The 16,295-nt window shown below is 41.1% G+C and overlaps 1 protein-coding gene across 1 annotated transcript in view; it reads right to left on the minus strand.

Annotated features, from left to right (window-relative positions):
* Ccny (cyclin Y) overlaps window positions 1-16,295 on the minus strand; it is a 185,200-nt gene that overhangs the window by 36,933 nt on the left and 131,972 nt on the right. Inside the window, exon 4 of the mRNA XM_008850569.2 lies at window positions 2,748-2,848. Within this exon, the coding sequence (XP_008848791.1) occupies window positions 2,748-2,848 (101 nt within the window). The remainder of the gene's footprint in view (window positions 1-2,747; window positions 2,849-16,295) is intronic.

Consider the following 16,295-nt stretch of genomic DNA (forward strand, 5'->3'; position numbering starts at 1 on the left):
TACCTAAATGAGACAGCTCAGGTTCAGACACTGAGAAGGGAATAACTAGTGTTTCATTCATCAAGTGGTTACAATGTGGTGAGTGGTCCCTGTGCTTTTTGGTAAGGACAGGTGGCATTAGAGGACTATTCCTGTGTTGACAGCAGGCCAAACTGTAACTGCTAGACTGCACTCACCTTACTCCTTAACCAGAGCTGCATTAGTAAAGCAACAGCAACCCTAAGACCCCTGATGATGATAAGTGGCCGTCCTAGACAACAGTGGAAGTGAGGCCTTGGGCTCCTGTTCCTCTTTAGCCATCATTTACAATTGCTCTAGGATTTATAAGGGGGAGCTAATGGTAGAGACATGGAGATGGTTGGTAACTCAAACTCTACACCACATTTAGGCATTTAGGGCCAAACAGGAAACCAAGTCTTCAAAGTTGGGACTATGCCCACTGGAAGAGAGCATGACCTGTGCCACCTTCACACTTCCACTTCCCTCACTCTCAGGTCACCATCTATCCTCTAGCAGAGCCCACCTTTACACTTCCCTTGCTGCTATACTACCCCTAGCCAACCGTCCAGTTACCCAATCCCCTGGCAGAATTTGTAAATCTGCCTGTTAATTTTAGCAATTCCAATTTACAGGAGGGATGTCATAAGTTTACAAATTGGTGGTTTAGATTCAGAGTATTCCCTCACAGAAACAGCAGATGGTTTAGAGAAAGAATGTTCTACCCAGAGGTGCTCAGACACTCACAAGAATGCTGAGCTGGCCTTAACGGTTTTGGGTTCAGTTAATGTCAAGAATGGCGATAAGAGGGTCTTGGATTTAGGCGAGGCAGACAAATCAGAAAAGGAAACAGGACTTAGTTAAAAGCAGATGGGGCTGGCATTGGGATGCACTGTCTTCCTATCCCCTTTGCCTCTCCTTTCCCTTCCGTGTCTCTCTTAGTGTGCTGAAGTTCAGGCTGGAGGGCTTAACAGGCCAGCTACTACCTAGAGTTTTTCACACTTCAGTTTCTTTATCACAGACAAGCAAGAATTAATGGCACCTGATAAAGATTCTGATGACCTAGCCTATCCAGCTCCTAGACATCCATTTCAAAGAATGGGCACCTTTTAAAAGCAATAGAACTACCAAATGAAGGAATTTCAAGTTTAGGTGGTGCAGAGAAAATGTCTGGTTCAGATGCAGCTGGTGGGGGAGAGAGGACAGCTGTCCCATATATCTGATGTCCTGACCCCTGGCTGCCTTCAAGACTCTCCTACAGTAGCTTCAAAGTCCAGGTTTGCAGGCCATACCCTAGGTGGGATTAGCCAGGACGGTATGGGAGGCATCACAGCATAGGATGTTCTTAGGCTCCCAGGTGACTACATCTCTCAGGTTTGTCATCCCATTTTCCCACCTGGTTCCTAGTGTCTGTCAGAACCAGTGGCAATGTTAAATCACCTAAGCGTGAAGATGGAGAACTGACTTTGATCCACTGATCAATCTGAAGAGCTTCTACTACCCCTGGATGCAACTCCATCATCCTCTGTTCTGTCCTGCTACTAGTAAGAAGATCTGGGGTTTAAAGGAAGCTGACAGTTTTCACTCTCGGCTCTTCAGACCTTGATGAGGTACCAAAGATCCTTAAGCTTTTCCACTTCTTTCCACAAACCCTAGTAACTTGTCTAGAAAACACCTCCCACAGGCTCTTCTATACTGCCCATTCCCCAGCAGTGAGCTTTATTCCACGGGAGTGAGTGGCTCAGGTGAGGTCACCCAGATAACTGCACTACGCTCTATGGTGTGTCTCTTCCCAGCTTCCATGGAGACCATCTAGGTTTATGCCCACTGGTCATCACCACCATTGGCATAAAAGAGAAAGATACCCTATGTAAACAAGCATCCACACCCAAGCAGTATTGGCTTTGCCCTTCCACTGGACTGGACGCCGACTGCAGAAGCTGGTTGCAGTCCTCATTGCCTGACCAAAGCAGTGCCTGGCACATATAACCCTGAACAGTGCTTCTAGGTCAGAAAATTTGGTCACGAAAACAGAACATTTCAAATGTAGGAATTTCAGCACTTACTCCATGTGTTAATACAGGTTGTTATTAGATGTGTGCTTTCTTAGACAGGCGCAGAGATTAAAATGTCCCAGATTTTCAGTTGAGTTGCTGACTTCTAGGCCCCAAGTCCTCTGAGACCTTTGCCACAGGTGGCTGTTGTCACTGCACTGACGGGGACAGTATAGGGAAAACCAGTGCTCTTTGCCTCCTCAAATGAGGAAAATGAATCTCACAAGGAAAAGGATGTGACCCAAAGACTCTCCAGTCCATTTTAAAACAAGGATTCTCTCCATGAGGTAGGGTCCTGTTTAAATCCCTTCTCTCAGCCACCAAGAGGGTCAAGGTCAGACCTTCTCATTCTAGGCAGGTACAGCCTGAGTCCCGACCTGGGACTGGGGTTGGGGGGCTGTCATTTCATTTTCAAGTCAAAATACCATCAGCACTGCCTGAAGACGGCTTCAGTCAAAAGCAAAAAGGCAAAAGTATGTGTACACACATACACTCACTAGGTTTTTATTTAAAATAAAAAGCTTTATCTATATATAAGTAGAAATATACACAAATATTCACAATATCCCACATCTTAACTACCAAAGCCAGTTTTTATAAAAGAATCCCCCAACTGTCAGTGACCCCTGCCTTATTATTCCCGGGTCCCACAACCAACCAGCCTTGGTGAGGTTAAGGAAAAGTCTGCACACCCACCATTTGATAGTGTACTTGAGGTTCGGCTGACTGACTGTGCTGTCATCTAGGAAGATGGTGGAGCAGGAGCTGTATTTCCTCGCTGTTTGGCCTGGAGGATGCTAGGAAACAAGATAATGACAGTTACACAAGGTTCAAAATTCCTCCAAGCAGCATCACCCCTTTATCTGAGATCAGACCACAAAGGAAACATTTTTGCAAGAGCTGTTACCAGAACCACCAACAGGACAGAGCACTAGGTCACACAGTAATAGCTGTGTTCTTCCACGCTAAGTTACCACCACTCCTAGGCTTCACCTTCTTCACAGGAACCACAGACCTGTGGCACACTGCTTGCTACTTGGCAGACACACACAAGGAAGGTGGCATCTTAGTCTTATGTATTAAGATTAAAGTGAGAATCTACTGTACCCATTTCTCTACATACAAAAATGACCACAGAAAATCCATCCACATTAATTAAAAATTTCCTAGTTAGTCTGCTTAAATTTCAGCATGTGAAGTTATAAATGGAAGTGTTCCTTTGTTAAGGGCACACTGATGACTGCCAACTGAATGATTGTCAAATGTTTGGGAAACAAGATTAGTAGACATCTCTCTAGATAACTCTTGATCAGAAAAAGTTAAACCATGCAAACAACTTTCCCACTTGTCTGGCACTATGTTGACAGGTGTTACTTTTACAATCCCAAAACAAATCCTTGTCAATCATAGATTGGCCTGCCTGACCTGCCAGCCTCCAGCAAAACCCTTGGGATCCCAACTTCCTGAATTAAAGCCCAAATGAGAGCTCAGTGTGTTCACATCTGCTTCCCACCTGCAGGTTTCCTTTGCTGTGAAATGGAAAATCTGCAGCAGACTGAGAAATGCATAAACAATGCTAAAAACATAATTTCCCCTCGGGCAGGGGGAGAGGGAGACAGAGATGAGAGAGAGAGAGAGAGAGAGAGAGAGAGAGAGAGAGAGAGAGAAAGAGAGAAAGAGAGAGCGAGAGAGAGAGCTTAATACTTTGGGTGTATGATTGCAGTGCTTTTTAAGCAGCTGATAGGTCAGAGCAGGAGCCTCAGGACTGTGCCAGGGTGTGGAAAGGACATGAGGGTATGGCTTAAAAATCAATTTTATTAAGGCATTTCATGTTTATCAATCAACGCTTTCCTTAAGGCTATCTTGGGATGGCATTAAACATTTTCTTGTAGTAATTACACTGAAGTTGTTTAAGATATTTAAAAAAGATTAAAAGCTATTTCAGTGGTTGGCCAGCTTTAAAAATCCTTAGATTTTTCTCCACGTATGCAATATCTACCCCCTCCAACAGATTCTGACATAAAAATTTGGTCTAACAACACGTCCTGTTCTTCTAGCCTTGGACACAGGCCTGCTTCTGTTCTTAGCAACCCAGATCTCTGAACTACCCTATTAGTCCAGATTCACCCACTGCCTCCTGATCACCTGCACCCAGACCAGTTCAGTACATGAGTCTAGTTTCTTAGCGCCTCTAGAGGCTGCCCCCACCCCTCCACAACCTGGCTTTGCACACCTGAGACCATCTTTCTTCCCTGGTAAGTCCAATCCCACCCAAGACTCCTTGATACCCCCACAACCTGAGCAACTACAATCTCCCGGACCCCACACCCCGTTCTTCTAGCCTTGGATGCAGGCCCACCTTTGTTCTCAGCACCCCAGAATTCTGGACTACCATCTTAACTCTATGAGGCTGTTAGGTTTCCAAATTGTGACTTGTCCATCCCCCTAGATTAGGACCAACTAGAGCCCTTCCCACTGCTGCAGCATTAGACTTCTCTGTCTTCTAGTAGACGCCCAGACATTTGCAAACTGCTTGAGGTCACCTGAATTCAACCTCCACCTAGCATAGCAGGCTTCCCAAATTGTAATGTACCTGCTAACTAGAGGGGCCCAGAACTTAGGAGGAAGCCTAAGCTGATCTTCATCTGACTTGGGCCTCTTTGGGAACTCCTGAGTAGCTAGACTAGAGCCATCTGGTCCCTCTAATATAAAATCCATAGAGAACCGGAAGCCGAGACTAACCAGCTTTTCATATCCAATAGGAAAATAACAAAGGCACATTAAGTACACAAACAAAATCAGACTTAAACTCAACAAAGGAAGGCTTGAGTCTCACACCAGAATCAGAAACAAAACAGAAATTCACAAGCCAGAGTCACAATAAAAAAGTAATAAACATGAAAACTCAAATAATATGTCCCCATCAAACACCAACAGTCCTATAGAAGAGTTCTACAATGAGAACCCCCTAGAGATAACCCAGGACACAGAATTTAAAACAACAATTATAACATGATCAAAGAATTTAATGAATTTAAAGAGCACACAAATCAAAGACCTAAAAGAAGATAGGAATAAACTTCTGACTGAATTCATAAAAAAGAACTATTGAAGAAAACTCAGGCTGAAATGAAGAAGGAAGTGAAACACTCAGTAAGCCAATTAGAAACAACAGGAGAAAGCCTCACCAATAGAATGAATGAAATGGAAAACAGAATATAAGATTGGATAATAAAGGTGATGAATTGGTCCATTCAAGCAAAGATCATGAAAAACTGAAGAAATCACAGGAATGAAATATGCAGGAAATGTGGGACACTACGAAAAGACAAAATTTACACATCATGGGTATAGAGGAAGAAGAATCTCAGGGTAATGGTATGGACCAGATCGTCAGCATGACTGTAGAAGAAAATTTCCCAAAATTAAAGAAAGACATGCCCATACAAATACAAGAAGCATACAGAACACCAAACAGACAGGACCAGAAAAGAAACTCCCCATGGCATTTCATAGTAAAACACTAAACGTACAGAACAAATAAAAAGGAAAACCCATCAGAGTTACAGCTGACTTTTCAAACTATGAAAGCCAGAGAGCCTGGACCAAATTATTACCAGTTCTAAATGACCACAGATGCCAACCCAGAATACTTTATCCAGCAAAGATGTCTATTATACTTAAAGGGGAAAGAAAAATCTTCCACGACGTAAACAGGCTGAAAGAATTCATGTCCACAAGACCAGCCCTTCAGAGAGTTCTTGAAGCAATACAAAGAGCTGAAGAAAAGAACGACCATACACAAGGGGTAAGAGGAAGAAACTAAATGAAGATACACCTACGGAAATGCAGTTAGACCAAGTATGCAAACAGAAATTAAAATGACTGGGGCTGGAGAGATGGCTCAGCAGTTAAAAGCACCGACTGCTACGAACCGTCCTTAACTCCAGTTCCAGGGGAATCTGAAGCCCTCTTCTGACCTCTGTGGCATTGCATGACACGGGTCCACTCACATACATGCAGACAATACACTCATACACATAAAATAAAAAATAAAGAAAAAAAATGACTGGAATCAATACATATCTTTCAATAACAACTTTAAATATCAATGGACTGAACTCCTGAGTCAAAAAGACACAGGCTAGTTGAACAAATTAAGAAAAAAATTCCATCTTTTTGTTGTTTTCAAGAAACCTATTTCACCCTCAAGGACGGGCACTACCAGACATTTAAACTATATCCAATACTACTTAATTTATTCAGAAAGACAGAAACAGAGGAAGAATTTCCAAATTCCTTCTATAAAGCCAGCATCACTCTGATACCAAAACCAGGTAAAGATACAACCAAAAAAGAAAACTACAGACACATATTCTTAATGAACATAGATGCAAAAATTCTCAACAAAATACTTACAAACCACATAGAGGCACATATCAAAAAGATCATGCTCCTATGATCAAGTAGACTTTATTTCAGAAATGAAGGGATGATTCAATATACACAAGTCAATAAATATCATAAATCACATAAATGGACTCAACAATGGAAACATGGATAGCTCAATAGATGCAGAGAAAGCCTTTGACAAAATTCAACATGCATTTATGTTCAAAGACCTAGAGGGAATTGAACTGGAGGAAACATACCTCAACATAATTAAAGCTATACACAACAAACTCACAGGCAACATCATTCTAAATGGAGAAAAACTGGAAGCATTCCCATTAAAATCAGGAACCAGACAAGGCTGTCCACTATCTCCACTCCTTTTTAACATAGTGCTTGAAACTCTTACAAGAGCAATAAGACAAGAGCAGGAAATTAAAGGAGTAATAATTGGAAAAGAAGAGATCAAATTATCCTTTTAGTTTTGCAGATGATATCTAAGAGATGCCAAAAAATTATACCAGAAAACTTCTAGAAATGATTGACACATTCAGTAAAGTGGCAGGTTATAAAATTAATGTACAAAAATCAGTAGCCTTTTTATACACCAATAACAAGCAGTTGGAGAAAGAGTACAAGGAAATCCTCCCATTCACAATAACCTCAAAAAATAAAATAAAATAAATTATCTCGGATTAAACCTGACGAAAGACATTAAAGACCTCTATAATGAAAAATTTGAATTTTAAAAAAAGAGACTGAGGTGGCCCACACCTTTAATCCCAGCACTTGGGAGGCAGAGGCAGATGGATCTTTGTGAGTTCAAGGCCAGCCTGGTCTACATAGTGAGATCCAGGACAGCTGGGGCTATAGGGAGACCCTGTCTCAAAAAGACCAAAAAAAAAAAAAAAAAAAAAAAAAAGAGAGAGAGAGGTTGAGGAAGACACCAGAAGATGGAAGGACCTACCATGCTCATCATGGATTGGAAGAATTAATACTGTGAAAATGGCCATTCTACCAAAAGCCATTTAGATTCAATGCAATGTCAATCAAAATCCCCATGATATTCTTCACAGAATTAGAAAAAACATCCTAAAATGCATATGGAAGCAAAAAAGACCTCTGATAGCCAAAGCAAACCTGAGCACAAAGAGCAATGCTGGGGGATTACTATACCAGACTTCAAACTATATTACAGAGCTATAGTCATAAAAATAGCATGGTACTGGAACAAAAATAGACCCATATATCAATGGAACATAATTGAAGACCCAAACATGAATACATGCAATTTCAGCCACCTGATATTTGACAAAGGGGCCAAGAACATTCACTGGAGGAAAGACAGCATCTTCAGAAAATGGTACCAGCAAAACTGGATCTCCACCTGTAGAAGAATGAAATGAGAGCCTTATCTTTCACCTTGCACAAAAGTCAACTCCAAATGGATCAAAGACCTCAATGTGAAACCTGAGGACTTTCTAAATCAAACATCAATAGCTTAGGAATTAAGGTCAAGAATCAACAAGTGGGACTGTATTAAACTAAAGAGCTTCGTTTCAGCAAAAGAACCAAGGAAATGAAGAGAAAACTCACAGAGGGGGAGAAAATCTTTATCAGTGACACCTATGACTGAGGTTTAACATCCAGAATATATAAAAAACTCAAAATACAAAGAATCAAGAAAGCAAGTAACCCAATTAAAAGATGGGCTAAGGATCTGAACAGAGAGTTCTCAAAAGAAGAAATAGATGGCTAAGAAACATCTTAAAAGGTGTTCAACATCGTTAGTAATTAGGGTAAAGCAAATTAAAAATCACACTAAGATTTCATCTTCCCTCAGTCAGACTGGCTAATACCAAGAGATCAAATGATACCAAATGCTGAAGAGGATGTGGGGAAAGGGGAACACTCATCCACTGCTGGTGGGGCTGCAAACTTGTGCAACCTCTATGGAAAGCAGTGTGGAGAACTCTTAAAAAACTACAAATGAACCTACCATATGAGCCGGTTATACCACTCCTTGGCATATGCCCAAAGGACTCATTCTATTATAGAGACACCTATACAGCCATGTTTGTTGCTGCTCTTTTCACAATAGCTAAGAGATGGAAGCAACCTAAGTGCCCCTCAACTGACGAGTGGTTAACAAAAATGTGGTATATTTACACAATGGAATTCTATTCAGCAGTTAAAAAAAGATGAAATAATGAAATTTGCAGGTAAATGGATGGATCTAGAAACTTATACTAAGTGAAATAACACAGACTCAGAAAAAAAAATGATGTATGTTCTCTCTCTCATATGCAGATCCTAGCATCAAATCCTTATGTGTAAGTATGTACCCAGATGTAACTGCAGGAACCAGAATAATGAAAAGGAACCAGGGAGGTAAAGGGAACGAAATAACCTGAGAGTGAAGAACAGTAGGAGACAGGTGTTCTTAAGGGAGAAATAGATAAAAATATGGCTATTTAAATGGGAAGAGAGAGGGAGGGTTATACAAAGAATCTTGGGGATAAAGGAAAAGAAGGTACTTGAAAGAGATGGGACCATAGGAGACTGGCATTATCAAGGGAGAAATGGGGAAAATGGGGACAGTTTAGATAGGGAAACCATGGTGGAAGGGAGAGAGAGGAGAGAGAGGAGAGAGAGGGGAGAGAGAGGAGAGAGAGGAGAGGAGAGGAGAGAAATATGTACGTACAGGCCATAGGCCAACTTTGGGTATTTTTCTCAATCACTTCTCCACCTTAGTTTTTTTGAGATGGAGCCTGTCACTGAACCTGGAGCTCACCAATTGGCTAGAGAGAGAGAGAGAGAGAGAGAGAGAGAGAGAGAGAGAGAGAGAAGCATCTGGGAAATCCCTCAGAGTGTCCAACAACCTAATGACAAATCACACATACACTATCTCTACTTGAGTCCATGTGTAAAGCTAAAGGCCACAGAACAAGAAACAGTGCCAGACAGTAGAAACCTTCCATGAGTTGTTGGTGAGGGTGGTCGAAGAGACTCCCCAAATTACACAGGCTATTGCTACAGCCCTTGATGGCCTCCCAGAACTTGAAGATAGGACCCTACTGCTGAAGATAGGGCATACTTCACACATAGGATTTGGAGCAATAGAGCTGGAAGTGACCTGAAACCACTTCCCCTGAAGGCTAGCTCTCATAGCTTTGGAGAGCAACATGAAGGTGCCAAGGGAAAATATCAATCCATGGTCCAATACCAGCTTCAAGACCAAATAACCACATCAATGGCCAGCACAGTATATGATACTGGTACAGTTGTGGCACTTTTACTTGGGGTCAATCAATAGCTACCTAATTAGACTAAAAGCCCACTCAATGGGAGGAAACTCAAGTGTGTTACTGTAAACATACCCAAATACACATGACTGGAGAGGTCACAGATCTTAAGAGAAAACCCCAAGCTTGTCACATCCCTGGACTAATGGAATTTCTTGCTATGTACAAAATATGTATCCTTATATTTACCAACAAATAGCCCAGTCACCATTCATCAAAGAAGTTTATTTTGCACCAATTGGTGACAATTACCAAGTACCACAACTGGTCACACACAGACATTGTCTACGAATTGCCCAGGCCTAAGTGACACATCTACAATGCAACCTCTACACCTAAGGTGCATGAAGCATAGAACTGGGGTAATGAAGATGACGCCAATGAATCTCTCATTTCTCATTAATGAAGATCTCTCATGCAACAGAGGGACAGGAACACAAAAGGTCACAAATGGCCAAAACATAGAGATTAAGAGTCTTCAGATGACAGGTCCATGGACAGGACTCCTGTATTACATTTCACCCACCCAGGGCTCAGGAAACATCATGAAGGAGGAGGCGGAAAGATTGTAAGGTGCACGATGATATGGAAACTGAGTCCTATGAGCTCCTAGAACACTGCTTATATGATTCTATGACAATGGTGTCAGCATACAAAAGTCCCATACATAGTGAGACAGACAAAAACCCAGAATAGATCTGGGGAAATGGACAGCAGACCCCTATCTTGGCTGAAGAAGCACTGAAAGCTGATTACTGCTGTGTAAGGAAGAGCTGGTCGTTCTAGAACAAGAGGCTCTAGATAGGCTGACTAGACCTAAGTGGATAGACGTGCCCAGGGGAACGTCTGGGGACACTGACTTGACACATTGGGCCTTAATACAGATGACAGAGTACAAGGGTTCCAGTGAGGGGGGTGGGGCTGTGTGAACATGCAGGAGTAGACGGGGATAAAAGGATGATTAAAATTGTTGGAGATACCATAGCAAACATCATTCTAAATGGAAAAAACTGGAAGCATTGCCATTAAAATCAGGAACCAGACAAGGCTGTCCACTCCTTTTGGGTATAGTGCTTGAAACTTTTAGCTAGAGTAGTAAGACAAAAGAAAGAAATTAAAGGGATACTAATAGAAAAAAGAGGCCAAATTATCCCTTTTTGCAGATGACATGATATTATACCTAAGAGACACCAAATATTCCACCAGAAAACTCCTAGAAATTATTAATATGTTCAGTAAAGTGGCAGGTTACAGAATTAATCTACGAAAGTCTGTAGCCTTTCTATATAACAATAACAAGCAATCAGAGAAAGAGTACATGGAAACATTCTCCTTCACAATAGCTGCAAAAAAATAATCTTGGAATAAACCTGTCCAAAGACATTAAAGACCTCTACGACGAAAATTTTAAATCTTTAAAGAAAGAGATTGAGGAAGACATCAGAAGATGGAAGGACTTCCTATGCTCATGGATTGGAAGAATTAATATTGTGAAAATGACCATCCTACCCAGACTCATATATAGATTCAATGCAATGCCAATCAAAATCCCTATGACATTCTTCACAGAATTGGAAAAAACCATCCTAAGATTCATAAGGAAGCACAAAAGACCTCAGAGAGCCAAAGTAACCCTGAGCACTAAGAGCAATGCTGGGGGAATTGCTATACTAGATTTTTAACTGTATTACAGAGCTATAGTCATAAAAACAATATGGTATTGGCACAAAAATAGACCTATAGACCAATGGAACAAAATTGAAGACCCAAATATGAGTAATTGTAATTTTAGCCACCTGATATTTGACAAAGAGGCCAAGAACATTAACTGGAGGAAAGACAGCATGTTTAGCAAATGGTGCTGGCAAAACTGGATCTCCACTTGTAGAAGAATGAAACTAAACCCCTATCTTTCACCCTGCACAAAAGTAGGAAAGGATTTTCTAAACTAGACATCAACTGCCCAGGAAACATCACAACAAATGGGGCCTCATTAAATTAAAAAGCTTCTGTACATCAAAAGAAGCAACCAAGAAGTGAAGAGAAAACCCACAGAATGGGAAAAAGTCTTCATCAGTGACACATCTGACTGAGGGTTAAAATCCAGAATATATAACAAACTCAAAAAACAAAGAATCAAGAAAGCAAGTTACCCAATTAAAAGATGGGCTGAGGATCTAACAGAGTTCTCAAAAGAAGAAACAAAGATGGCTAAGAAACATCTTAAAAGGTGTTCAACATCATTAGTAATTAGGGAAATGCAAACTAAAACCACTTTAAGATTTCATCTTACCCCAGTCAGACTGACTAAGATCAAGAGAACAAATGATACCAAATGTTGGAGAGGATGTGGGGAAAGGGGAACACTCATCCACTGCCGGTGGAACTGCAAACTTGTACAACCCCTATGGAAAGCAGAACTCTTAAAAAAACACAAACGAACCTACCATTTGGCCCATTTATACCGCTCCCTGGCATATACCCAAAGAACTCATTCTCTCATGGAGACACTTGTACATCCATGTTTGCTGCTGCTCTTTTCATAATACCTAAGAGATGGAAGCACCGTAAATATCCCTCAACTGATGAGTGGATAATGAAAATGTGGTTCATTTATACGATGGAGTTTTACTCAGCAGTAAAGAAATAAATCATGGAATTTGCAGGTAAATGGAGGGAACGAGAAACTGTTATACTAAGTGAAGTAACCAACACTCAGAAAAATAAAAATAACGTATGTTCTTCCTCATATGTGGATCCTAGCACCAAATTCTGATAAGTGAGTATGTACCCAGACATAACTGTAGGAGCCAGGATAATGAAAATGAACCAGGGAAGTAAAGGAAAAGAATCTGAAAGACAGAAACAGGCGTTAATAAGGGAGATATGGATAAAAATGGGGTTATTTTAGGGGGAGGGGGGAAGGAGGGTTATATAAGGAATCTTGGGGATAAAGGGAAAGGAGGAGCTCAAGAGAGGTGGGACCACAGGATAAGGGTGTTATTAAGGGAGAAATGGGAAAAATGGGGGCACTTTAAATGGGGAAATCATGGTGGAAGGTTTAGACAATGTGAGAGATAAATAATGCCCTCTGGTTTAAAAAAAAAAAACCAGAGGGAACCATACTAATCGAACAACCTACTAAAAAATTATACATACAACTAGCTCAAGGAGTATAATATATATCTAGGCAAAGTTTATTTGAGAACGTGTGGCGTTTGCCCAAGCGTTATCTACATGATGCATGGTAATTAAAAGTATCAGACTGGTGGAACTAACCTTCTTGGATGTTTAGCAGCTGTACTTTGAAGCCTATACTAATCTGACAGAGGGGCAAAAAGGACAGTTTTTGCTCCTTGCCCTCCTAGGTCGACTAAGCTCCAGGGGACTATGAGCATCTCTCAAAATGTCCTGTAACTGTGGTGAGTCACCTGTCCTCTTGATCAAGAGGCCATGGAGACCCCATCAAATGGACGTGAACCAGTGTCCAGTCTACAAAGAGGAGGGTCAACACAGAGGAAACATTTCTTCCATGCTTCCAAGTGAAACCAGCCACAGTCAAGCAGGACCTTTGACTTATCTTCACATAGACAGAACTGGTAAAAGAAAGGAGCCAGGGGCTCCTCCCAAGCCCATGTTACCCCTGAGGAACAGATCCTCTAATGGCCTTAAAGAGTGAAAATAAATTGGTTTGTCTGGTCCAAAAATAAATTGGTTTGTATGGTTTTAAACACCCAAAAGGAAAGTATAACCAAAGATTAAAGGGGTCAATATAATTAAAGAGTTCATGTGTGTAGTTAAAGGCCACATAACAAGAAACAATGCCAGACAGGAGATACTTTCCTTTGAGTTGTTGGCCAGGGTGGCCCAACTGGGAAAATGAACAGCAGACCCCAGTCTTATCTAAAGGAATATTGGCAACTGATTGCTGCTAGATAAGGAACAGCTGATCTTCCTAAAACAAGGATCTTTAGATAGTTTGATTAGATTCGGTGGATGGACAAGCACTAGGGACAGCCTGGGGGCACCAACAACAGAATGGACAGTAACAGGGATGACAGAGTATATGGGCTCCAGTTGGGGGGGGGGCATCCCAAATTGGAGGGTGCCATTTGGGATGTGGGTATATAGATGAATAAGATTGTTTGGGATGTTCTGTATGAAATACACACAAAAAAATCAACAAATAAAAATAATGAGTTATATTTGAGGAAGAAGCCTAAAAATCTGCTTCATGTTAATTAGTAGAGGTGAAAAACATTACCATAGAAATCTACCTGATGACTTTATATCCATCCTCAGGTGCCAAGGATCTGAGTGTAACCAATTGTGACTAGTAATAATCAGATACACAGAGATTACAGACCTATGTGCAAACATCTAAGTATTAATAGCATTAAAAATGAGTTTTTCTGTATGAAATAGTATATTTTAAAAGAAATGGAGATCTTTTTTAAAGGTTAAAACCTCATTCCATTTTATGTCGTACAGGGTTTATACTGAGTTCAATATTGTATAACTGTATTAATTCAACTGTGAACCAAAAAGTTTATAGTCAATTTTGAATGAGATGCATCTTTGTTCTGGAAATTGTTATTGAATATGTTAATGCTGTAATGAAATGCTTCTTCTAATCATATGGTTATTAAATAATTTAAAAAATTGTTGGAGATATTCTATATAAAATACACAAAAATTCAACAAAAAAAATTTAAAAAATTCAGTCTGACATAAAAATTCAGTAATCAATTAACAGATCAATGAATTTCTTAGCAATATGTGATGTTAGTAATCCCAACAAAGCAAAAAGATAGACAACAGCATTTCACTTCTGTTTTGTGGAGTTTCAACTATTTGCTTATATAAACTCCCTCCAGACTCAAGTGTGATGGGAACTGCCAAAAGAAGAACCTGGGTAGCATGGTGGCGTGCTACGCTGCAACAAGGAATATAGTCATCACTTCTCATCTATCTGAGTCAGTGGGCAGGAACACACTATGTAAAACAGACTAAGGGGTCAGAGGTCAGCCCCGAGGCAGCCTTACCAAGGCTACAGTCCTGGCCTGGCGGTGCCTGGCTGTTAACTGAGCATCCTAGAGTAAAGTGCCGACATCACCTCCACTCTCAAATCAGTACTTTCTATGACTAGACCCCTCTACCCCAAATTTCAGTTTCAGAATGCCTCATCACTGTAGGTGCTAGTGGCATTAAGCCACTGGCTGGAATTCTTATAATGCAAACTGTTTTCGACCTGAAATCCCATGCCACCAAGATGCTGAAAGCAAAAACCTATCAAGAGAGCCTAAGCCAGGTCTGCTGGTCTGCTTGGGTTTGTGGGTTGAGTTGCCTCTCTAAGAGTGGGACAGGAGGGCAGGAATGTCATGTACCACTATCCAACCTCATGCACGCCTGCTTCAAACTTCCCAATGCTTCTGACAGCAAAGTACCCAGTGTGTTCACAAGCATCACAAGATAATCAAGCTTAATAAACACTTGTTTATTTATTTATTTTTTGTTTGTTTTTTGTTTTGTTGAGAGACAGGGTCTCCCTATAGCCCAAGCACAGGGATTAAAGGTGTGTTCCCCCAGGCCCAGCTTTGGCTTTGACAGAGATTTTAAGTAGCATCCCATGGTGTGCTAGATACCTCTCAGTTTCTGTCAAATGTTTTGTTCATTTATTACTGCACAATTCTGAAAAACACAATATGCTTACATATATATGATACATAGTCTCCCCTCAGGTTCCAATCTGCCAGTAACAAGATGGCAGCAAGAGGCAAAGGAGAAACAGCATAAAACAGAGACATACAGAGCCATAATACAGGTCTGAGTCTGCCCCACATAATTGCCTCCCTGCCTGCCTGGTGACTTCACCTCCTCTGTTCTTAGTTAAATGTTCTTGTCTGTAGATCAGCCTAAGAATAGCAGCCTGGTCTTGCAAGGTCACTATGAAGAGTGCCTGAGTGTCAGAGCAGGGGCTGGGGGTATAGGAGGCTTTGCACCAGTCTATAGCATGTTAAAAATGACAGAAATGAGGCAGGGGTGGAGTGGTGGCAGTGATGATATGCCTTTAATTCTAGCACTTGGAAGGCATAGGCAAACACCTGAGGCCACAGCCAACCTGGTCTACCAAGGCAGCTGGAGCTACAGGTAGATCTTGTCTTAAAACCCACCCAACCCAACCCAACCCAACCCAACCCAACGCAACGCAACGCAAAGCAAAGCAAAGCAAAGCAAGCCAAGCCAAGCTAAGCCAAGCCACACACCAAAGGGCCAGGAATGCTTTAGATATAGAATGTCTACAACATTCTAGGTCCTAAAAGAAAACACCCAAGACAGTCAGTGTTTTACTTGAAAAGAAGGGGCTAACCTAATGCTACAGACAAGCAGAGTTCCAAGCAGTGTAGGTGATAGGGGAGATGCAACAGTGACTCATTCTGCTTAGAAGAGGCACCAGAAGAAAGTCCATCAGGGAGAAGTTCATGATGGGTTTTCTTCCAATGCAGTAAGAATACTTATCTTTGAAACAATGTGTGTGTGTGTGTGT

This window comes from Nannospalax galili, unplaced genomic scaffold, assembly GCF_000622305.1.
Source record: "Nannospalax galili isolate Female #2095 unplaced genomic scaffold, S.galili_v1.0 scaffold43, whole genome shotgun sequence".
In the NCBI taxonomy this organism is placed as follows: Eukaryota; Metazoa; Chordata; class Mammalia; order Rodentia; family Spalacidae; genus Nannospalax; species Nannospalax galili.